The sequence below is a fragment of the Scyliorhinus torazame genome, chromosome 15 (assembly GCF_047496885.1).
Source record: "Scyliorhinus torazame isolate Kashiwa2021f chromosome 15, sScyTor2.1, whole genome shotgun sequence".
Lineage (NCBI taxonomy): Eukaryota > Metazoa > Chordata > Chondrichthyes > Carcharhiniformes > Scyliorhinidae > Scyliorhinus > Scyliorhinus torazame.
Genome location: NC_092721.1, coordinates 87,650,126 through 87,673,884, shown reverse-complemented (window position 1 = coordinate 87,673,884; position 23,759 = coordinate 87,650,126). Strand labels below are relative to the sequence as shown.

General features: G+C 45.9%; 1 protein-coding gene across 1 annotated transcript in view; it reads right to left on the bottom strand.

The window, feature by feature from the left end:
- Nucleotides 1-23,759, bottom strand: part of maml2 (mastermind like transcriptional coactivator 2) — a 507,152-nt gene that overhangs the window by 136,506 nt on the left and 346,887 nt on the right. Inside the window, exon 2 of the mRNA XM_072476388.1 lies at nt 18,221-19,681. Coding sequence (XP_072332489.1) covers nt 18,221-19,681 — 1,461 coding nt within the window. The remainder of the gene's footprint in view (nt 1-18,220; nt 19,682-23,759) is intronic.

Sequence of the window (23,759 nt, the reverse complement as noted above, 5' to 3'; positions counted from 1 at the left end):
ACTGAAAACAGAGAACAATCCACACCTACAGAACAGCACACAATAATCACCAGAGAACTCCCACATCTATAGAAACCCACACTGTAAACACAGAGACCAATCCACACTTACAGAACAGCACACAGTAATCACCAGAGAACCCCAACACCTATAGAACCCCACACTGTAAACAGAGAACAATCCACACCTACAGAACAGCACACAATAATCACCAGAGATCTCCCACATCTATAGAAACCCACACTGTAAACACAGAGACCAATCCACACTTACAGAACAGCACACAGTAATCACCAGAGAACTCCCACATCTAGAGAAACCCACACTGTAAACACAGAGAACAATCCACACCGATAGAACACCACACAGTAATCACCAGAGAACTCCCACACCTATAGAACAGCGCACTGTAAACACGGGGATCAATCCACACCTACAGAACAGCACACTGTACGTGGCTGTTGGAGTAGGAGCGGGCTCATGGGCGGATCAGTCGGCCATCTTGAATGGGCCCAGTTTAGGGCAAAATTAAAGGAGACAGAATTGGAAGGGGAGGTCGTTGGACAGTAGCGTGGAATGGAGGCTCAACCCACCGGTAAGGTTCGTAACATGGAACGTACAGGGACTGAACGGGCATGTGAAGAGGTCTCCAGTCTTCACAAACTTGAGGAGCTTGAAGGCGGGGTTGGTCTTTCTGTAGAAGCATCTCCGGGTGAAGGATCGGGTAAGGTTGAGAAAGGGATGGGTGGATCAGATATTTCACTCGGGGTTTGATTCAAAGCCGGGGGGGGGTTGGCCATTCTGCCAGTGGTGTGAGTGAACGTTTACGCGCTGAATTGGGACAATGTGGGGTTTGTCTGGGAGCAATTCCAGACCTGGACACTCATCAGTTGATTATGGGGGGTGGTTTTAATTGCATGCTTTAGCCAAGGGTGGACAGGTCGAACCCTAAATAATTGGGAAGGTTGAGGATGGCGAAGGAGTTGGGAGGGTTTATGGAAAGGATGGGAATGGTGGCTTAGGAACACGGGAGAGAGGGAGTACTTTTTCTTCTCAGGCGTGAACAAGGCACACTCCAGAATTGACTATTTTGTAGTGAGCCAAGCAGCATTGTTGGTATGGTGGAGGCGGAGTATGCTGGAGGTCAAGTTCTTAGCTCGAGGTAGGAGCAGAGGCCGGGAAGCAGGTTACATTCGAAGCTTTTGGTGAACAAGGGGTCCCGAGCGAAGGTACGGTCGGTGACCAGAGACTATTTGGAGTTGAATCAGAATGGGAAGGTATTGGTGGCCACATTTTGGGAGGTATTGAAGGCGGTGGTTCAGGGAGAGGTTATCTTGCTCAAGACACACAGAGATAGGAGGAGGAAGGCGGACTGTGGACGGTTGTTGGATGAGATAGTCGACGTGGACAGGAAATATTCAAGTGCCCACACCAAGGAGGGGTTGGCGGAGAGAAAGAGGTTCCAGGGGCAGTTCGATAGGTTGATGACGGGGAAGGCAGTGGGGCAGCTACGGAGGGCGAGGTGGGCGCAGTATAGATATGGAGAGAAGGCGAGCTGTGTGCTAGCCCATCAGCTACGGGAGCAGGTGGCGTCTAGGGAGATTCTGAGGGTATGGACAGGGAGGAGGGGAGGTACTGCCGGGGAAGATTAACATAGGGAGTACTATGAGAAGTGGAGGAGGTGAGAGAGGACTTTAAGAGATGGGATACGTTATGCTTGACAATAGCGGGCAGTGTCCAGATGGCAAAAATAGACGTTCTGCCAACGTTCCTGTTTGTATTCCAGACCCTCCCAATCTTCATTCCGAAGGCCTTTTTCTGGAAACTTGGTGCAGCGATTTCGGAGTTTATATGGGTGGGGAAGGTACCTAGGGTGAAGAGGGCCCTGCTAAATAGGCAGAGGCAGAAAGGAGGATTGGCGTCACCCAATCTGTTGCACTACTATAGGGCGGTGAATGCGGAGGTGAGGGGCTAGAATGGAGGAGTAGTCCTGTAGGTGGTCCAGCCTCCAGGCCAATGTGACAGCGGTGCTTCCGCTGCCACCGAGCAGGAACACTTAGAGCCTGGTGGCACAGTCCACGATTAGGGTGTGGAACCAGTCGAGCAGACACTTTAGGATGGAGGGGATGTGAGCGCTATCACCGCTGTGTGGGAACCATGGATTTAAGCCGGGGGAGACACATGGCATGTATAAGAGGTGGAGAGAGGTGGGGCTGGTGTGGATGAGGGATTTATATCTGGAGGAGATATTTGCAAGTCCTGAAGGGCTACATTAGAGGGTAGAGCTTCCGAAGGGCAGCAAATTCAGGCATATGCAAGTGAGAGACTTTGCGCGGAAGGAATGGAGAGGGTTTACCAAGCTACCAGAGTATACCCTGTTGGAGCGGTTGCTACTCCCGGATGTGGATGGGAAGGGTAGGATTGGGGACATATATGGGTGGCTGGGGGAGCAGGGGGGAGTGCAGCTAGGTTGGTGAGTGTGGAATGAGGCAACACGTAGCGTGTATTCGACCTCCTCATGTGTGAGGATGAGTTTGATTCAGTTTAAGGTGGTGCATAGGGTACATATGACTCGGGAAAGATGAGTGGGTTCTTCCAGGGGGTGGCGGACAAATGTAGGAAGTGTGGGCGAGGACCAGCAAATCAAGCATGTACATTCTGGGGCTGTGAGAATTGGAGAGATACTGGGAGGTTGTGTTTGGGATGTTATCAAAGATTGAGGTTGGAGGCCATATCGGACCCTATGGTGGTGCTTTTTGGGGTATCGGAAATGCTGCTGATGGAAGGGAGATAGGCCAACGTTGTGGCATTCGCCTCTCTAGTTGCCCGGCGAAGGATTCTGCTGGAATGGCAGTCTACAACGCCACCCAGGGCCATGGCCTGGCTGTGAAACCTGTACGCCTTTCTCCAGCTGGAACAGGTTAAGTTCAAATTGAGGGGATCAGCGAGTGCTTTGAAACGTGGTGGGGACTGTTCATGACCATGTTTGAGGAATTGTTCGGCGTGAGGGAGGGGGGCTTAAAAGGGGGGGGGGGAAAACATACACAAGCTGAGAGGTGTGGATTTCTTTGATTTATTTATGTGTTTGTAATAAAATAAATTTTAAAAATAGGATAGCACAATAATCTTTTGATTATTGTTTCGTTGCATTCCTGAAACAGGTGTCAGCTGAATCACTCTCCGTTCAATCCAGTTTCCAAGGGAAGGGCCTCAGTGCTGCTTTTCTGCACTGTGAGTGCCACTTGGCTAAACTTTTGGAGTTGGGTGAAAAAAGGAGTTAGGTGAAGCTAAAAAGACTGAGCTCAGTATCAGTCCGGGTAGTAGCGGATTGCAGCTGAGTTCCATAAACACTAGGGTTGGATTCCTGTTCTCATTGACTTCGCAGTCAGCATCATAGTGAAGCAGTCGTGAGTTTTACAATTTTTTTTTGGGGGGGGGAAGGGATTAACTGACAGCACAAATAAATGAAAGTCAGGGTCATTATAATGAAGTCATATAGTTACACAAAGTAGGGCAAGGGAAGCAAAGTTAGCATAAGGTAAGTAAATAGTATTCTTATATAGCATAAATTTTTGTTCAAAAGGAAATAAATAAGGGCTTAAGGATAGTCATACCGGAGAGCTTGCACCTGTGATATGCTCCTCTTGTGCTAACAGCAAATCATGGAAGCTTCAGTTGATCTCTGGTGGCCACAGGCAAAGGGAGTGCGTCCAGCTACTGGCTCACTGCATTTTGTAGCTGGAGCTGAGAGCGGATTCACTGTGGGGCATCCTCGATGCTGAGCAAGTGATGGATAGCAATGTGGCGCATTCAAGAAGGAAATAAGGAGAGTACAGGGCCAACCTGTTCCAATCAAGAAAAAGGGTGGGACGAACAAATCCATTGAACTCTGGATATCGAGGGATATACAGCATTGGATAAGGAGAAAAGGTGAGACTTATGGAAGATATTGAGAGCTCAAAACAGCAGAAGTCCTAGAGGTCTATAGAATGTGCAAAAGGGAACTTAAAAAGGAAATTAGGAGAGCAAAAGGGGGACATGAATGGACTCTGGCAGGCAGAATAAAGGAAAATCCTAAATTGTTTTACAATTCCTGGGATTCAAATTCCTGGGACATTGGAACCGGTTCTGGGGGAGGTGGGACCAGTACAAACCGGACGGTCTGCACCTGGGCAGGACTGGAACCGATGTCCTATGTGGGGGGGGGGGGGTTTGCTAGAGCTGTTGGGGAGAGTTTAAACTAATGTGGCAGGGGGATGGGAACCGATGCAGGAAGTTGGAAGGTAGTAAAACAGGGACAGAAACAAAAGGCAGTAAGGGGGAAAGTGTAAGGCATAGAAGCCATAGTCAAAAATCAAAAAGGGCGGCAGTACAAGGTACAGTGACTGAGGGGAACTCAGTGAATAGGACCAGGAATACTAAAAGGAAAAAAACGGGACGTGAAAACATTAATGGTAAGCGACGCGGCAGGTTGTTACATGAAGATATGGGTTCAACGACAAGGAAAATTAGGAGAAAGGTTAAGAGGAAATATAACTTAGGAGAGGTTACTGATCGAGGTGTTAAGATTCAGAACAGAGGTAAAAAAGCCAACATAAGTGTACTTTACCTGAATGTTCATAGTATTCGGAATAAGGTAAATGAGTTGATGGTGCAAATCATCGTGAATGACTGTGATTTAGTGGCTATTACTGAAACAGGGTTAAAGGATGGTCACGACTGGGAGTTAAATATCCGAGGGTATCAAACTATTCGGAAGGACAGAGTGGATGGTAAGGGAGGTGGTGTAGCTCTGTTATTTAAGGATGACATCCGGGCAACAGTAAGGGATGACATCGGTGCTATGGAGGATAAGGTTGAATCCATTTGGGTGGAAATCAGGAATAATAAGGCGAAAACGTCACTGATAGGAGTAGTCTATAGGCCATCAAATAGTAACATTATGGTGGGGCAGGCAATAAACAAAGAAATAACTGATGCATGTAGAAATGGTACAGCAGTTATCATTGGGGATTTTAATCTACATGTCGATTGGTTTAACCAGGTCGGTCAAGGCAGCCTTGAGGAGGAGTTGATAGAATGCATCCGCGATAGTTTCCTAGAACAGTATGTAATGGAACCTACGAGGGAACAAGCGGTCCTAGATCTGGTCCTGTGTAATGAGACAGGATTGATTCAGGATCTCATAGTTAGGGATCCTCTCGGAAGGAGCGATCACAATATGGTGGAATTTAAAATACAGATGGAGGGTGAGAAGTTAAAATCAAGCACTAGTGTTTTGTGCTTAAACAAAGGAGATTACAATGGGATGAGAGAAGAACGAGCTAAGGTAGACTGGGAGCAAAGACTTTATGGTGAAACAGTCGAGGACCAGTGGAGAACCTTCCAAGTGATTTTTCACAGTGCTCAGCAAAGGTTTATATCAACAAAAAGGAAGGACGGTAAAAAGAGGGAAAATCGACCGTGGATATCTAAGGAAATAAGGGAGAGTATCAAATTGAAGGAAAAAACATACAAAGTAGCAAAGATCAGTGGTAGACTAGAGGACTGGGAAATCTTTAGGGGGCAACAGAAAGCTACTAAAAAAGCTATAATGAAGAGTAAGATAGATTATGAGAGCAAACTTGCTCTGAATACAAAAACAGATAGTAAAAGTTTCTACAAATATATAAAACAAAAAAGAGTGGCTAAGGTAAATATTGGTCCTTTAGAGGATGAGAAGGGAGATTTAATAATGGGAGATGAGGAAATGGCTGAGGAACTGAACAGGTTTTTTGGGTCGGTCTTCACAGTCGAAGACACAAATAACATGCCAGTGACTGATGGAAATGATGCTATGAGAGGTGAGGACCTGGAGAGGATTGTTATCACCAAGGAGGTAGTGATGGATAAGCTAATGGGGCTAAAGGTAGACAAGTCTCCTGGACCTGATGGAATGCATCCCAGAGTGCTAAAAGAGATGGCTAGGGAAATTGCAAATGCACTAGTGATAATTTACCAAAATTGACTAGACTCTGGGGTGGTCCCGGCGGATTGGAAATTAGCAAACGTGACACCACTGTTTAAAAAAGGAGGTAGGCAGAAAGCGGGTAATTACAGGCCAGTGAGCTTAACTTCGGTAGTAGGGAAGATGCTGGAATCTATCATCAAGGAAGAAATAGCGAGGCATCTGGATGGAAATTGTCCGATTGGGCAGACACAGCATGGGTTCATAAAGGGTAGGTCTTGCCTAACTAATTTAGTGGAATTTTGGGAGGACATTAACAGTGCGGTAGATAACGGGGAGCCAATAGATGTGGTATATCTGGATTTCCAGAAAGCCTTTGACAAGGTGCCACACAAAAGGTTACTGCATAAGATAAAGATGCATGGCATTAAGAGGAAAGTAGTAGCATGGATAGAGGATTGGTTAATTAATAGAAAGCGAAGAGTGGGGATTAATGGGTGTTTCTCTGGTTGGCAATCAATAGCTAGTGATGTCCCTCAAGGATCAGTGTTGGGCTCACAACTGTTCACAATTTACATAGATGATTTGGAGTTGAGGACCAAGGGCAATGTGTCCAAGTTTGCAGACGACACTAAGATAAGTGGTAAAGCAAAAAGTTCAGAGGATACTGGAAGTCTGAAGAGGGATTTGGATAGGCTAAGTGAATGGGCTAGGGTCTGGCAGATGGAATACAATGTTGACAAATGTGAGGTTATCCATTTTGGTAGGAATAACAGCAAAAGGGATTATTATTTAAATGATAAAATATTAAAACATGCTGCTGTGCAGAGAGACCTGGGTGTGCTAGTGTATGAGTCGCAAAAAGTTGGTTTACAGGTGCAACAGGTGATTAAGAAGGCAAATGGAATTTTGTCCTTCATTGCTAGAGGGATGGAGTTTAAGACTAGGGAGGTTATGCTGCAATTGTATAAGGTGTTAGCGAGGCCACACCTGGAGTAGTGTGTTCAGTTATGGTCTCCTTACTTGAGAAAGGACGTACTGGCACTGGAGGGTGTGCAGAGGAGATTCACTAGGTTAATCCCAGAGCTGAAGGGGTTGGATTATGAGGAGAGGTTGAGTAGACTGGGACTGTACTCGTTGGAATTTAGAAGGATGAGGGGGGATCTTATAGAAACATATAAGATTATGAAGGGAATAGATAGGATAGATGCGGGCAGGTTGTTTCCACTGGCGGGTGAAAGCAGAACTAGGGGGCATTGCCTCAAAATAAGGGGAAGTAGATTTAGGACTGAGTTTAGGAGGAACTTCTTCACCCAAAGGGTTGTGAATCTATGGAATTCCTTGCCCAATGAAGCGGTAGAGGTTCCTTCATTAAATGTTAAGATAAAGATAGATAGTCTTTTGAAGAATAAAGGGATTAAGGGTTATGGTGTTCGGGCCGGAAAGTGGAGCTGAGTCCACAAAAGATCAGCCATGATCTCATTGAGTGGTGGAGCAGGCTCGAGGGGCCAGATGGCCTACTCCTGCTCCTAGTTCTTATGTTCTTATTAAGTACATTAGTGGTAAATGGATAACCATGGAAAGAGGAGGGGAAAGAGTCTAAGGCCCACATTGGAAATCTGTGTGTGGAGCTGGAGGACGTATGTAGAGTTTTAAAAATATATATATTTATTCAAATTTTCCAAACAAATTTTCACCAACACCCCCCACCCCCCAACAAGAAGAAACAAGAACACAACAAGCAGAAATTATACATTGGATTTCCCCCATATACAATAACCCTTCATATAACAGTAAAAAACACTAATAGGGAAAAAAAACCACCTTAACCCTAACGCCACCTCAAAAGAAACCCCCCCTCCCTGGGCCGCTGCTGACCTTCTCCTAACGCTCCGCGAGATAGTCTCGGAATGGTTGCCACCGCCTGAGGAACCCTTGCACAGAACCTCGCAAAGCAAACGTTATCCTCTCCAGCTTGATGAACCCTGCCATGTCATTGATCCAAGCTTTCACCCTAGGGGGCTTCGCATCTTTCCATAGTAGCAAAATCCTCCGCCGGGCTACCAGGGACGCAAAGGCCAGAATACCGGCCTCTTTCGCCTCCTGCACTCCCGGCTCGACCGATACCCCAAATAATGCTAATCCCCAGCTCAGCTTGACCCGGGCGTTCACTACCTTGGACATAGTCCTCGCAAAACTCCTCCAAAACCAGTCCAGCGCCGGGCACGGCCAGAACATATGGATGTGATTTGCCGGGCTCCCCGAGCACCTCCCACATCTGTCCTCCACCCCAAAGAACCTACTCAACCTTGCCCCTGTCATATGCGCTCTGTGAATAACTTTAAACTGTATTATGCTGAGCCTGGCGCAAGAGGAGGAAGAATTAACCCTACTCAGGGCATCAGCACACAGACTCTCATCTATCTCCCCCCCCCAAGCTCCTCCTTCCACTTGACCTTTAACTCCTCCACCGAGGCATCCTCCTCTTCCAACAGCTCCTGGTACATCACCGAAACCGTGCCTTCTCCAACCCATACACCCGAAATCACCCTGTCCTGAATCCCACGTGCCGGAAGCAGTGGGAATTCCCTCACCTGCCGCCTTACAAACGCCCTCACTTGCATGTACCTGAAAGGGTTTCCCGGGGGTAGCCTAAACTTCTCCTCCAGCGCCCCTAGGCTCGCAAACGTCCCATCGATGAACTGGTCCCCCATTCTTCTAATCCCTGCCCGATGCCAGCTCCGAAACCCCCAATCCATCCTTCCCAGGACGAACCGATGGTTCTCCCGAATCGGGGACCAAACCGAGGCTCCTACCTCGCCCCTGTCTCGCCTCTACTGCCCCCAGATCTTCAGCGTCGCCGCCACCACCGGACTCGTGGTGTAGTATGTAGAGTTTTAAATGAATACTTTGTGTCAGTGTTCATTCATGAGATGGATGGTGTGGGTATAGAAATCAGGGAGAAGGACTGTGATAAAATGAAAGAGATTAACATAGGCAAGGAGGAGCTTCTGAGTGGTCTGGCCGTCTTAAAAGTAGGCAAATATCCAGAGCCAGGTGAAATGCACCCCAGGATGTTGAGTGAGGCAAGGGAGGAAATAGCAGGGGCACTGAGAATAATTTTCAATTCCTCTCTGGCCACAGAAGAGGTGTCGGAGGACTGGAGGATAGAAGGGAGGAAGGGATAAACTAGGAAACTACAGACCAGTTTGTCTAACCTCAGTGGTGAAGAAACTATTGAAAGCAATTCTGAGAGACAGAATTAATCTGCATTTGGAGAGGCGGGGATCACTCGAGAACAATCATCATAATTTTGTTAAGGGAAGGTCATCTCTGACTAAATTGACAGAATTTTCCGAAGAGGTGACCAGATGTGTAGATGAGGGGAATAAATTTGACATAGTCTACTTCGACTTCAGCAAGGCTTTTGAGACTGGGAGACTGATAGCGACAGTAAGAGCCGATAGGACCCAAGGAAATTTGGCAAATTGGATCCAAAATTGGTTGAGTGACAGGAAGCAAAGGGTTATGGTCAAGGGGTGTTTTTCCAACTGGAATCCAGTAGGGCCCCACAGGTATCAGTGTTGGGCTCCTTGCTGTTTGTGGTTTATATAAACGATTTAAACATGTTTTTGACCAGTGCTGACATGATGGACCGAAGGGCCATTTCTGTGTTGTAGATCTCTATGACACGCTGTAATCACCGGAGAACAATCCACACCTATAGAACTGCACACTGTAACGTTGAGAACTACCCACACCTAAAGAACTGCACAGTAAACACTGAGAACTACCCACACAGTAAACATTGAGAGCTACCACACATATAGAACCCCACACTGTAAACACTGAGAACTACCCACACCTACAGAACTGCACACTGTAAACACTGAGAACTACCCACACCTACAGAACTGCACACTGTAAACAGAGAACTACCCACACCTATAGAGTACACACTGTAAACACTGAGAACTACCCACACCTATAAAATACACACTGTAAACACTGAGAACTACCCACACCTACAGAACTGCACACTGTAAACAGAGAACTACCCACACCTATAAAATACACACTGTAAACACTGAGAACTACCCACACCTACAGAACTGCACACTGTAAACAGAGAACTACCCACACCTACAGAACTGCACACTGTAAACAGAGAACTACCCACACCTATAGAATACACACTGTAAACACTGAGAACTACCCACACCTATAAAATACACACTGTAAACACTGAGAACTACCCACACCTACAGAACTGCACACTGTAAACAGAGAACTACCCACACCTACAGAACTGCACACTGTAAACAGAGAACTACCCACACCTATAGAATACACACTGTAAACACTGAGAACTACCCACACCTATAAAATACACACTGTAAACACTGAGAACTACCCACACCTACAGAACTGCACACTGTAAACAGAGAACTACCCACACCTACAGAACTGCACACTGTAAACAGAGAACTACCCGCACCTATAGAATACACACTGTAAACACTGAGAACTACCCACACCTATAAAATACACACTGTAAACACTGAGAACTACCCACACCTACAGAACTGCACACTGTAAACAGAGAACTACCCACACCTACAGAACTGCACACTGTAAACACTGAGAACTACCCACACCTATAAAATACACACTGTAAACACTGAGAACTACCCACACCTACAGAACTGCACACTGTAAACAGAGAACTACCCACACCTATAGAATACACACTGTAAACACTGAGAACTACCCACACCTATAAAATACACACTGTAAACACTGAGAACTACCCACACCTACAGAACTGCACACTGTAAACACTGAGAACTACCCACACCTACAGAACTGCACACTGTAAACAGAGAACTACCCACACCTATAGAATACACACTGTAAACACTGAGAACTACCCACACCTACAGAACTGCACACTGTAAACACGGAGAACTACCCACACGTATAGAACTGCACACTGTAAACATGGAGAACTACCCACACCTATAGAACACACTCCAAACAATGAGAATTACCGCAGTCATGGAATTATGCACAACAATCAAAATGTTGATTTCAGAAATTCATTCCTAACTTTGTTCAGAATAGTTATTAGTTATTTGTTAAAATCCTGCAAAGTACTTATTACTACAGTAAAATGTATGTTTGGTGGCAAAAATATCAAAAGAATATGTTAAAAGAAGCATCTTGTAAACCTAAGTGACACTTCTATCTCGTCTGTTGAATTATGAGTAAATGAAGAACCATGGCCAGATTTTATAGCCACGCAATGTTCACTACAGTGGACATGTAATGAAGTGGAATCTCCAATACATATAGTTTCATTAACCCGCACCTCAGTTATCCACTAGTCTTTGTGTAACAAAACCTTGCATGGTTTATTCTGGTTTAGCACAGGGCTAAAGAGCTGGCTTTTAAAGCAGACCAAGGCAGGCCAGCAGCACGGTTCAATTCCCGTACCAGCCTCCCCGAATAGGCGCCGGAATGTGGCGACTAGGGGCTTTTCACAGTAACTTCATTTGAAGCCTACTTGTGACAATAAGCGATTTTCATTTTCATTTCATGAGCCTTTGATATTGACGAATGGTCCTATTGCTATGTGTGTTGATGTCCATTCTTCTGTTATTGTTATTGCTCTATCAGATGTCCAATTGTCCATTAGCGTCTTGATTAACAATGAGGTGAGTTGACTTCCGGTGACAGCCATGGTTTGATCGGTTGCACACAAGGTGTCTCCTGCCTGGAGGCATTGTTTCGGGAGCCTTTTACCTGATTTTTGATGGACGTTGGTGGAAAGTTGTGAGGAAAGGGGAAGGTGATCAGTTATCTCCTGGACTGGGATGTCCATCGGATATCAGACCCGGCCCAATGGTTGAAAGTGACTCGTGGCGCAGCACAAGCTGAGACGATGGCGGAGGATAAGGTCATAGGTGATGGAGAAGCTGACAATGGATCAATTAATGAGTTTCATCAAGGAGAAATTTTGGCAGCAAAGGAAGAAGATGCAGGGGGGGACTGGTCGAAGGCGATTGAAGGGGCAGTTGCACCTCTTCATGGGACCTTGGATCAGGTGGAGAAGTGCTTGGAGGTGCATGGGGTGACGATCCAAGAAGTGGAGAAGTGGGTGTCTGACCAGAGTGACCGAATTGTATCACTGGATGTGGAGATGGCGATCCTAGGGGATGTTTGCAAGACTCTGTAGGTAAGGATGGAGGACCAAGAGAATCAATCCCGACAGCAAAATCTGCGTATGGTGGGTCTGCCGGAGAGAGTTGAAGGACCCAAGTGCCACAAGATATGTTGTAAAGATGTTCATGAAGTTGGTGGTGGAGAAGGTTCTCGACAAGGCCCCTGACATGGCCTTGGCCCACAGGTCCTTGATGCAGAAACCGAGAGTGGCGGAGCCACCGCTGGGGGTGTTTCGGGAGAAAGAAAAGATTCTGAGGTGGGCCAGGTGGGCAGGAAACTGGGTCCGGATAGACCAAGATATTGGTGTCTGCCCGGCCAAGAGATGAACTGGGTTCAATAAGGTCATGGTGGTGCTGTATTGGGACAAGATCTGCTTTGCGGTGCGGTACCCGACTAAACTGTGGGTAACATTTGACGGCCGAGATTATTATTTTGGGACACCAGAGGAGGTGAATGACTTTGTCAACAAGCATGAGTTGGGGAGGGCTGAAGGGTGGACATTTGTACCAGTTGTATATAGTTTCATGTGTTCACCTATTTGTTTGAGGAACTTTGTATGTCCTATACATGCTGTACCCGTTTATAACTCGCAGTAGCCATTGGGCCTCTTGCTGCCAGGCATAGACTGTTTGACTTTTTGATTTTTTTTGGAACCTTTTTGTACCCGTTGTCCAGTTTATGGTTAGGCTCACGGTTGCTTGGGTCCGGTGGGTAATTGATGGGAATGCATTCTATGGGAGTTGTTTTGGTGCAGGTTTGAAATTTTTATTGTTGTGTGTTAGGGACACTGGGGGAGGGGCTGGGAGAGGCGAAGGTGCAGATTAAAAAGGGGGGTTGGATGAGTAGGGAGAGATAGGCATTTGGGCCTCAAGGTGGGAGTCTTCCACGTTAGCAGGCAATGTTGGTGAATATTGGTATGGGGGGGTGGCTGCGGTGGTTAGCTAGCGTGGGGAGGGGAAAGTGGGGGTGGGGGACGACAACATGGTTGGTATGGTGGACAGACTTGGATGTGGGCAGAGGGGGGTGGCCATCTTGTGTGGGCCTGGTATGGGGGCTGGGTAGAGGCCAAGTTGGGTGACGATGGAGGAGGCGGGGAGGCAGATACCTCCGATAAGATTTTCGATGTGGAACATCTGTGGGCTGAATGGGCCAGTCAAATGGTCTTGGGTGTTCACACACCCTAAAAGGTTTAAGGACAGAGGTGATTTTCCTGCAGGAAATGCACTTGCAGGTGAAGAATCAGATGTGGCTGAGGAAGGGGTGGGAGGGGCAAACATTCCACTTGGTGTTTGACTCGACAGGGGTTGCAATCCTGTTTACTAAGAAAACGGGGTTTGTGGTGGTGAGTGAAGTGAGAGACCCAAGGGATATGTTTGTGATAGTGAGTAGGATGTTAGTGGGAGCATCAGTGATGCTGGTGAATGTGTATGCACCAAATTGGGAGCATGTTGAGTTTGCGAGGAAACGGTTAGGAGCGATTCCGGACCTGGACTCTCACGAATAGATTCTGTGCGGGGATTTTAATTGTGTAATGGATCAGAGGATGGATAGCTCGAATTCCAAGTCAAGGGGGAGGTCGGGAATGGCATGGGAGTTGGGGGCATTTATGCATCAGATGGAGATGGTGGACCCGTGGGGGTATAGGCACCTGAGGGAGAAGGAGTATTCCTTCATCTTGCATATTCATCGGGTGTATTCCCGTACTGATTTTTTTGTGGTGGAGGTTGTTAAACGTGGTGATGACCCCTCGAAGGGCCGGGAGTCTGAGGTGATTGCGTCAATGGACATGAAGAAGGTTTTTGATCGTGTAGAGTGGCAATATCTGTTCAAAATCCTTGGGAGGTTTGGGTTTGTGCTGAAATTCATGATGTGTGCGCGGCTATCGTCCCCCATGACTAATGTGAGGATAAATTAGATGAATTTGGGATATTTTGGTTGCCTCGGTGGGCGAGACAGGAGTTTCTGCTCTTGTCAGGGTGGCATAAAGGCACAGTGGTTAGCATTGCTGCTTCACAGCTCAGGGGACCTGGGTTCAATTCCAGCCAATGTCCAAAAAGTTAGGTAGGGTTACGGGGATAGGATGGAGGTGTGGGTACAAGTAGGGTGCTCTTCCCAAAGGCCGGTGCAGACTCGATGGGATTCTATGGTTGCTGCTTGCGCTGGCAATTGAGCCTGTGGTGATAGCTTTGCTTGCCTCCACTGAGTGGCAGGGGATTGTGAGGCACGGGAGGGAGCACAGGGTGTCATTGTATGCCCACGATTTATTGTTTGTGGCAAACCCACTGGAGAGTAAGGGGAAGATCATGGACCTGCTGTGGAAATTTGGGGCCTTTTCAGGATTATAACTGAAAGTTGGGAAAATGAAGTCTTTCTGGTAAATGCTTCAGCGAGTAAAGCGATCTTGGGTGCCTTGCCATTTAAGGTGGTGAGGGGGTCAGATTCTGGTATTTGGAGATTCAGGTGATGCATGACTGGGCCACTATGCACAAGTGAAAACTGGTGGGCTTGATAGTGGAGGTTGGGAGGGACTTTAAAAGGTGGGATGCCCTGCACTGGACTCTGGCAGGGAGGGTGCAGGTGGTAAAAATGAATGTACTGGCAAGATTTCTGTTTATCTTCCAGTCCCTCCCAATCTTTCTCCAGAAGGCTTTTTTTCGGAGGGTGGACGAGTTGATATCCGAGTTTGTTTGGGTAGGCACGACACCGAGGGTTAATAGGGTCCTGTTTGTGGAGGGAAAGTCTGCAGGTTTGGGTTAGTTGCGGGAAAGGTTTGAGTTACCAAGGGGGAGTGAGTTTAGATATTGGCAGATGCGGGATTTTGCACAAAAGAGACTGCCTTCATTTTCCCAGGTGCCGGAGTACACGCTGCTGGAGAAGTTGTTGCGGAAGGGGCGGGAGGATTGGGGAGATATATGGGAGATTGTAAAAGGGAGATGCCTTCGTGAAAGAGATTAAGCGGAAGTAGGAGGAGGTGTTGGGATGGAGATGGGGTGGGGAGTTGGAGTGAAGTAATGCACTGGATCAACTCAGCAAGGATGTGTCTTATACAGTTCAAGGTGGTGTATAGGCCTCACACATGACTCGAGCTCAGATGAGTGGGTTCTTCCCGGGAGTGGCGGATGTGTGTGAGAGGTGTGGGAGGGGGCCGGCAAACCATTACCATATGTTTCAGGTGTACAAAATTGGGCAGCTACTGGGAAGTGGTGTTCGAGAGTCTGCTGGGAATTGTGGGGGTCAAGTTGACACTGGACCCTATGGTGGTGATTTTTGGGGTGTCGGAGGTGCAGGAGGGGAAGGGGGTCTATGTCGTGGACTTCGTCTCTCTGATTGCCCGACGACAGTTTCTCTTAAATTGTAGGTTGGCAGTGTCATCAGGGGTTTTGGTGTGGGTGGGGAAACCTGTACGAGTTCCTCAGGTTGGAGAAAATTAAGTTTGGCCTCAGGGGATTGGAGGACGGGCTTGTGGTACAGTGGAGGCTCTTTCTGTCCATGTTTGAGGAATAGTTTGTCTTGGTGGGGGAGGATTAAAAGGGGGAAAATTGAACAAACTGTATGTACTGTGTTTTGTTGATGCTATGTGATTGGATACTTGGAATAAAATATATATTTTTAAAACTGGCATTATTTTTTAAAAAGGCGAGTTTCAGACCTCCTACTGTTATGACCATTAAGACCACCAATACCAGTTACGTCATTAATTTGCCCCCTACTTTACACCACGGCTGCTGAAATGTTTATGTTCATCTTTTAGTATAACGTTTCAAGATAATGGTTAATTAAGCGAATGGGTAAAACTGTGGCAAATGGATTTCAATGGAGGCAAACATGAGGTCATCCACTTTCGACCGAAAGAAGATGGAACAGGGTACTTTTTAAAATGGTAAACAGCTAAGGCAGCACAGCAGCATAGTGGTTGGCACTGCTGCCTCACGACGCCGAGGACCCAGGTTCGGTCTCAGCCCCAGATCACTGTCCGTTTAGAGTTTGAACATTCTCCCAGTGTCTGCATGGGTCTCACCCCAACAACCCAAAGATGTGCAGGGTAGGTGGATTGGCCATGCAAAATTGCCCCTTAATTGGGGAAAAGAAAATGGTGAACAGCTAGAAACCGTGGAGGTCCAAAGAATCTTGGGGATTCAGGTACAGATCATTAAAATGTCATGGCAGGTACAAAACATAATGAGAAAGGCTTATGGAATGCTGTTTTTTTATCTAGAGGACTAGAATGTGAGGCAACAGAAATAAGTCTTCAAATCACACTTGGAATATTGTGAGCATATCCATGCACCCTACATTTGGCAGGATATATTGGCCTTGGAGGGTGTACAGTCCAATATTGGTAGAGACTAGAGTTAAATTGCAGGGAATTTGGAATGTTAAAGGATGATTTGATTACAATTTTAAAGATATTTAAGGGGATGAATAAAGGATGTTGGAAGAAACTCTTTCTTGTACTTTGGGAGTCTAAGATTAGTGGGGGAGAGGCATGGTCAAAAAATTAGAGCCAGGCCTTTCAGAAGTGAAAATAGGATGCACTTTTACAAAGGATGGCAGAAGTTCTCTTCTACAAATATCAATTGATGCTGGAGCAATTGTTAATTTTAGAACCAAGACTAATAAACTTCTGTTTACCAAAGGATGGCAAAGGTGGCCATATGGAGTTTGGTCACAGATAAGCCAGGAGTTCGTTGAAAGGTGGAACAGGCTGGAGGAGGTTAATTGCCTATTCCTGTACCTATGTTCCAGACATCATTACCCAACTTGTTGACCTACTGGGTTCATCAAATCCTAAAGTAATATAGCACAGAAAACAGTGATCCTACCCTTTGATTCTGCTCCAGATCTTCTGAAGAACAATCCAGCTAGTCCCTGTTCCCTGTTCTTTCCCCGTAGCCCTGTAGCTTTCTTTATTCCTTCAAGTATTTAGCCAATTCCCTTTTGAAGACTACTCTGATTTTGTGTTGACACTTTAGGAAGGATAGCATTGTCCTTCGAGGTACTGCAGCAGAAATGTACAGTGCACTCCAAACCTTAACAACTTTATGCTTAAAATTACCTTTTCCTCACTCACCTCTTGCCAAATCAGTTTCCTGCTGGTTATTGACCCTTCAGTGTTAGAAACAGTTTCCCTATTTTTAATTTTATCCAAACCCTTCTTTCCAAAGTTGCAACAGTGACTACAGTTCAAAACTAAAGACCGAGAGGCCTGGAGGTGGAGATAAAAGGTTGCTTAAAGGCAAATTATTTTTGCTCTCTTTCTTTCATGACTTTCAACACTGATATCAAACCTCCTCCCAACTTTCTCCAGCAGCTTTTCCAATTTATCCACTTAATTGAATCCTTCACCTCGAGAACCATTCCAGGAAAACGTTTTTGCACCTTCTTCAAAGCTGCCATGCCCTTCCTGAAGCCTGGTGCACAAAATTGGACGCAATAACTGGGGCTGAACTTGCACAAACTGCAAGTTCTCCAAAGCTCGACCCCACAGAATATAGCTTGCAATACCCTACAGCGGGAGACTCCCCAAGGTATTTCAGGACTGATGTACTTAATCCAACTAACATTTCAACAGCACAGCTGAGATAATTTAAGCATAATCAAAAAATGATTTCTTTAAATATCTTAGTTTGTATCACAATAAAAATGTGCTTAAATCAATTTTTAAGTTCCAAGTTTTTTAAGCTCCAAGTAATGACTTATAACTTCTAATAACATTGATAATTATATCAATAATTTGTTGGCAGAATAGGTTTGGCATTGTAAATCGATAATGTACTGATAAAGATCAGTAATATAAAAGCAAAATAAAAGATAAAAATCGGTGCTGAGATGTGTTTAACACACAGGAAAAGTATGTGAGAGCAATGTACCTTCCCCAGTCAGCCATTATGGCAAAACTGTTGATCGAATAGATTAAGTTAACTGTGACACACAATTGATTTGAGAAATTTGCCGAATATGGTGCTTGATTAAGAAAAATGGGGGAAATAAGAAGCTAATGTTTATTTTGTGGCTGCAATCAGACATTTGAAAAAAGCTAACACGTACCTGTACACGGTGTTGGGCCAGAGGATATTGCACCCCTGGAGATTGTTGGTTCTGTTGCATCTTCTGCAGCAGCATCTTTTGCTGCAGCGTAATTGGCATGTTCTGTGCCCGCTGCAATGCCTGATTTTGGAGATGACCTGTTGGTGGTTGTGGCGGTGGCTGCTGCTGCATTGGTGTTGAAGGCTGCTGCTGGGTGTAATGTAAGACAGAAGGTTTGTTCTGAGAACCTAATATGGAAGAGATCTGGCCTGGTTCTGGATCAAAATGAGACAAAGGCTTAGTATTATTGTATGAAAGCTGGTCTGGTGATGCAGAATTGGTATTCATCATGCTGCGATTTATACTGTGAGCCTGCTGCTGCTGGTGAATTATCATATCTATGTGGCTAGTCTGTGCTGCAGTTGGTGTTTTGTAGAGGCAGTTATTCATGTTTTTGGCCTGAGTGCTGTTTGTTGACACCCCAGTGAGCAGAGAATTTTGGGGGCTGAAGGGCTGTTGGTGGAGGGAAGGACTGGGTATTTTCTCCTGGCCAAAATTTGCTGACGAAGGACCCGACTGTGGTGCAGGTGGCCAGCTGGATGCCTGATTTTGCTGTTGGTGCTGGAGCATAGCGTGCTGCTGTCGATTGTCCGCAATCTTTTTCAGCTGTTGTGCATGAGACATGTCATGCCAATTGGGGAGGGCTCTGTTTGTTGCTGAAGGTACAGACTGCTGCGGCTGGTTTTGGCTTTGAGGTGCTGACGAGATGGGTGAAGGAGTGGACATGGTTGCATTTGTCATGGAATATGGTGGTCCAGCGGAAGGAGATCGCATCTGGGGCGACCCAACTGGTGCCTGGGTAAAGCCAGGTGAGTATTCAGTTTTTACTGTTGGATTTTCTAACTGAGAGTGTGGCTTCGGTGTACTGCTCTGGTTTTGCTGACCAAGGTCCAGGCTGAATGGTTCTTCATTCCTAATGCTGGGGTTTAACATGTTGTCCAGATCAAGCTCACTCAGCGGCGGAACACCCGACATATTTGTCAATTCGTCAAACAAATCCTGCAAATCTGGATCAAGCAACTGCATTCCCAGATCATCTTTGGGTTCAAATAACATATTATTGCTGGAGATTTGGTTGTTTAAATTCTCAGTGCATGAAACACTCTCCACTGGCTCCTGTTTCATCTCCTTGTTGAGTGGCAAGTTGAACCCAGAACTGACATCAGCACCATTGGCTTGGGTGCTTCCTATCAAGCCACTGTCTTTTCCTGAGGTTGCAGTTCCCATTGTGACTGTAACCTGCATGTTTTGGCCTTGTCCATTACTGAGCTGATGCCCACTTTGCCCTATTGCAAGACCACCTTCATCCACTCGTATTCTGTTAATATCCATTTGGAAAGGCCCGTCTGAGATGCCATTTTGTCTTTCGCTGCTGACAGGTGAACCATTTCCTTCCAGCTTTCTCTTTATGGAACCCTGTAACTAAAAGAAAGCAAATGTATTAACGTCCTTTGTTAGTAACATTTCATATCATTTATCATTCTGTGAAGAAAAAATCAGATACTACTAATAGATTATTTAATGCTTAAACATCAAGACCTCTGAAATCTAGGTGCTGCAATTTGGCATATTGGCCATTGGAATTTGAAGAGTAAGCAGGAGAACACGGAGTTCTGATGGGCAGCCATGCCACTAAGTTGCATTTCCACCTGCCTCACATGGTTGGAAGATCATCGGGGGGTGGGGGGGGGGGGGGGTGGCATTAGATAGAGGCAAGTGCATTTTCCCTCCAATCCTTTTTCATTACGTCAACTAATAACCCAGCAGGCACCTGGCCACCTTGGGCATTAGTGCGTTGAAGGGGTGCAGGGATGCTGCATTATTTTTAACATTGTGCATTTGTCAGACTTTTGATATTTTGGCATTGTTCCCAATATTGAGCGAAATAATTGTGGTCTTCGAAAGAATGAGTCATTATAGCAATATTGGTCTGTAAACTTCTAGGACAACAATCCTGGCTGTTACAGAAGTATCCCTCCAGCCCAAACTTCTGGCACTGATCCTGAGGAGGTATGTGGGGAAATGAGAGGGAGCGCCCAATTTGCGTGGGTTTGACATGTTCATATGCCACTAAGAGTGCACTCACTACAGGTTCCTGCCTACCTGTTGCCAGGAAGTCTGGCACTTGACTGCCATCCAGATGGATGGGGATGTGAGTTGGGGAGATGTGTGCCTGACCCTTACCACCTGGGGGAAAGTTTTCTTCTGCCCCTTTACCAAGGAGGCCAACACTTATGTCCTTCTTCAGGCACCCAGGCCATTTTCCGTTGTGGCATTCTGGAGGCTGATATTATTCACCCCACCTGGCTTCAAACTTTATAATGTGTCCCACCAAAGGATGTGGAAACTCTCGGTGAATGTTCTGCTCTTACAAGGCTGACTGGGAGCTCCTAGCGTAGGCAGGAATTGGGCGCATCCAGCTGTCCACACATTTCTGGCTGTGTAGCTGGATTCCTGCAGCAGTTACAGTGAGGCTGTTGGAATGGCCAAGTAATTGAGCCTAATTTGTTTCTAAACTATTACAATATATGCAACATTCCAATTTAAATGGGCTGCGGATTAAAAAAGCCATGTAGAAAATGTGCTAATCCTTTATCCTTTTCAGAATTTTTTTTTTTAAAAACAGCTCATCTAATGTCTGGAAATAATGCCAACATGGAAATCGCATACCAGCATGACTTTGTTACACATCACACATCATAGAAGCCTCCAGATAATATAAGAAAATGGTTTAATAATAAAACAACCTTTTATTCCATATTTTTTGCAATGATTAGTATCTTGCAGGAATTGGATTTGGTAAAAGAGATGGAACATAGAACAGTACAGCAGGCCCTTCGGCCCACGATGTAGTGCCGACCATTTATCCTAATCTAAGATCAACCTAACCTACACCCCTTCAATTTACTGCTGTCCATGTGCCTGTCCAAGAGTCGCTTAAATGTCCCTAATGACTCTGACTCCACCACCTCTGCTGGCAGTGCATTTCACACACACACCACTCTCCGTGTAAAGAACCTACCTCTGACATCTCCCCCATACCTTCCTCCAATCACCTTAAAATCATGTCCCCTCGTGACAGCCATTTCCACCCTGGGGAATAGTCTCTGGCTATCCACTCTATCCATGCCTCTCATCACCTTGTACATCTCTATCAAGTCACCTCTCTTCCTTCTTCACTCCAGTGAGAAAAGCCCTAGGTCCCTCAACCTTTCTTCATAAGACACGCTCTCCAGTCCAGGCAGCATTCTGGTAAATCTCCTCTGCACCCGCTCCAAAAGCATCCACATCCTTCCCATAATGAGGCGACCAGAACTGGACACAATATTCCAAGATACTAAAAGGATTTTCATAGAATAGAACCATAGAATCCTTCCAGTGCAGAAAGAGGCCTTTTGATCCATCAAGTCTGCACTATCCCTTTGAAAGAATATTCTAGACACGTCTACTACCTCTCCATCCCCGTAACCCCATAACCTAACCTGCACATCCCTGGATGCCAAGGGGCAATTTATCATGGTCAATTCACTGACCCCGCACATCTTTGGACTGTGGGAGGACGCTAGAGCACCCGAAGGAAACCCACGCAGACATGGGGAGAATGTACAAACATCAGACAGTCACCTGAGGCCGGAATTGAACTCTCATCTCTGGCGCTGTGAGGCAGAAGTGCTAACCACTGTGCCACCACGTTAAATTGATTTTTAAAATTTCCTGTCAGCTCTTAACTAGTGCAATCTGGAAAGCTGCTAAATTTAACAATACATGAAAAAATAACGTCATGATGGAAAACAAACATTGCACTAGCAAGTTATATATATGAGCAAATAATTTCAGCTTTTGAAATCTGCAAAATATGAACAGCAGCTCTCCCGTTACAGATTTTACTGCAGTTACCTCTGCTCTCCCAACTTGACCCAGATGGAAAAACATGAATTATTTTTTCATTTATTTGCGGGATGTGGGCGTCACTGGCCAAGCCCACATTTATTGCTCATCCCTAATTGCCCTCGAGAAGGTGGTGGTGAGCTGCCTTTGTGAACCTGTGGTGTGGGTACATCGACAGTGCTGTTAGGGAGGGGACTGCAGGATTTTGAACCGGTGACAGTGAAGGAGCGGTGATGTATTTTCAAGTTAGGAAAGGGAGTGGCTTGGATAGGAACTTTCAGGTGGTGGTGTTCCCTTGTGTCTGCTGCTCTCGTCCTTCTAAAATGGTAGTGGTCGTGGATTTGGAAGGGTCTGCCTAATGAGTTGTGGCGAGTTTCTGCAGTGCATCTTGTATATGGGCAGCATGGTAGCATAGTGGTTAGCAGCACCATCCTGGCTTAACAGCACCAGGATCCCAGGTTTGATTCCCAGCTTGGGTCACTGTCTGTGCGGAGTCTGCACGTTCTCCCCGTGTCTGCATGGATTTCCTCCGGGTGCTCCGGTTTCCTCCCACAAGTCCCGAAAGACATGCTATTAGGTAATTTGGACATTCTGAATTCTCAGTGTACCCAAACAGGCGCGGACTGTGGCGACTAGGGGCTTTTCACAGTAACTTCACTGCAGTGTTAATGTAAGCCTACTTGTGACAATAAAGATTAGAAAAAATATGGCACACACGGCTGCTAACCACTGCTAACCACTCAATGATGGAGGAAGTGAATGTTTGTGTATGGGGCGCCAATCAAGCAGGCTGCTTTGTTCTACATGGCGTCAAGCTTCTTGCTGGAGCTGCACTCATCCAGGCAAGAGGACAATATTCTTTCACATATCTAACTTGTGCCTTGTAGATTGTGGACAGGCTTGGGGAATCAGGAGGTACGTTACTCACCACAGGATTGCTAGCCTCTCACCTGCTCTTGTAATCACAGTATTTATATGGCAAGTCAAATTCAGTTTCATGTAAATGGTGACCCCCAGGATGTTGATATTGGGGATTCAGTGATGGTAGTGCCATTGAATGTCAAGAGGCGATGGTTAGATTCTCTCTTGTTGGAGATGGTCATTGCCTGACACTTGTGGCACAAATGTCACTTGACACTTGTCAGCCCAAACCTGGATATCGTCTTGTTACATTTGGACATGGACTGCATCATTAACTGAGGAATTGTAAATGATGCAGAGCATTGTGCAATCATCAGTGAACATCCCTACTTCTGACCTTATGATGCAAGGAAGGTCATCGGTGAAGCAACTGAAGATGGTTGGGCTTAGTACACTACCCTGAAGAACGCCTGAAGTTATGTCCTGAAACTGAGATGATTGACCTCAACAATCACAACCATTTTCCTTTGTGCCAAGTATGAATCCAACCAGCTACAATTGGTGTCGCAAGTCTTGACTGGGCATTTGGAAATATGTGCTGAATGGGAAGAAACAGTGGAGCTAACAGTGTCACTAATTTATCAGGGTTAATTGCGAATCAGTTGATTATAAATGAAAATGTTAACCAAGTCAGCAAGTCTCTTTAATGTAACTATACAATAGTAGTTTTGCCCCCATAACCCAAAGATGT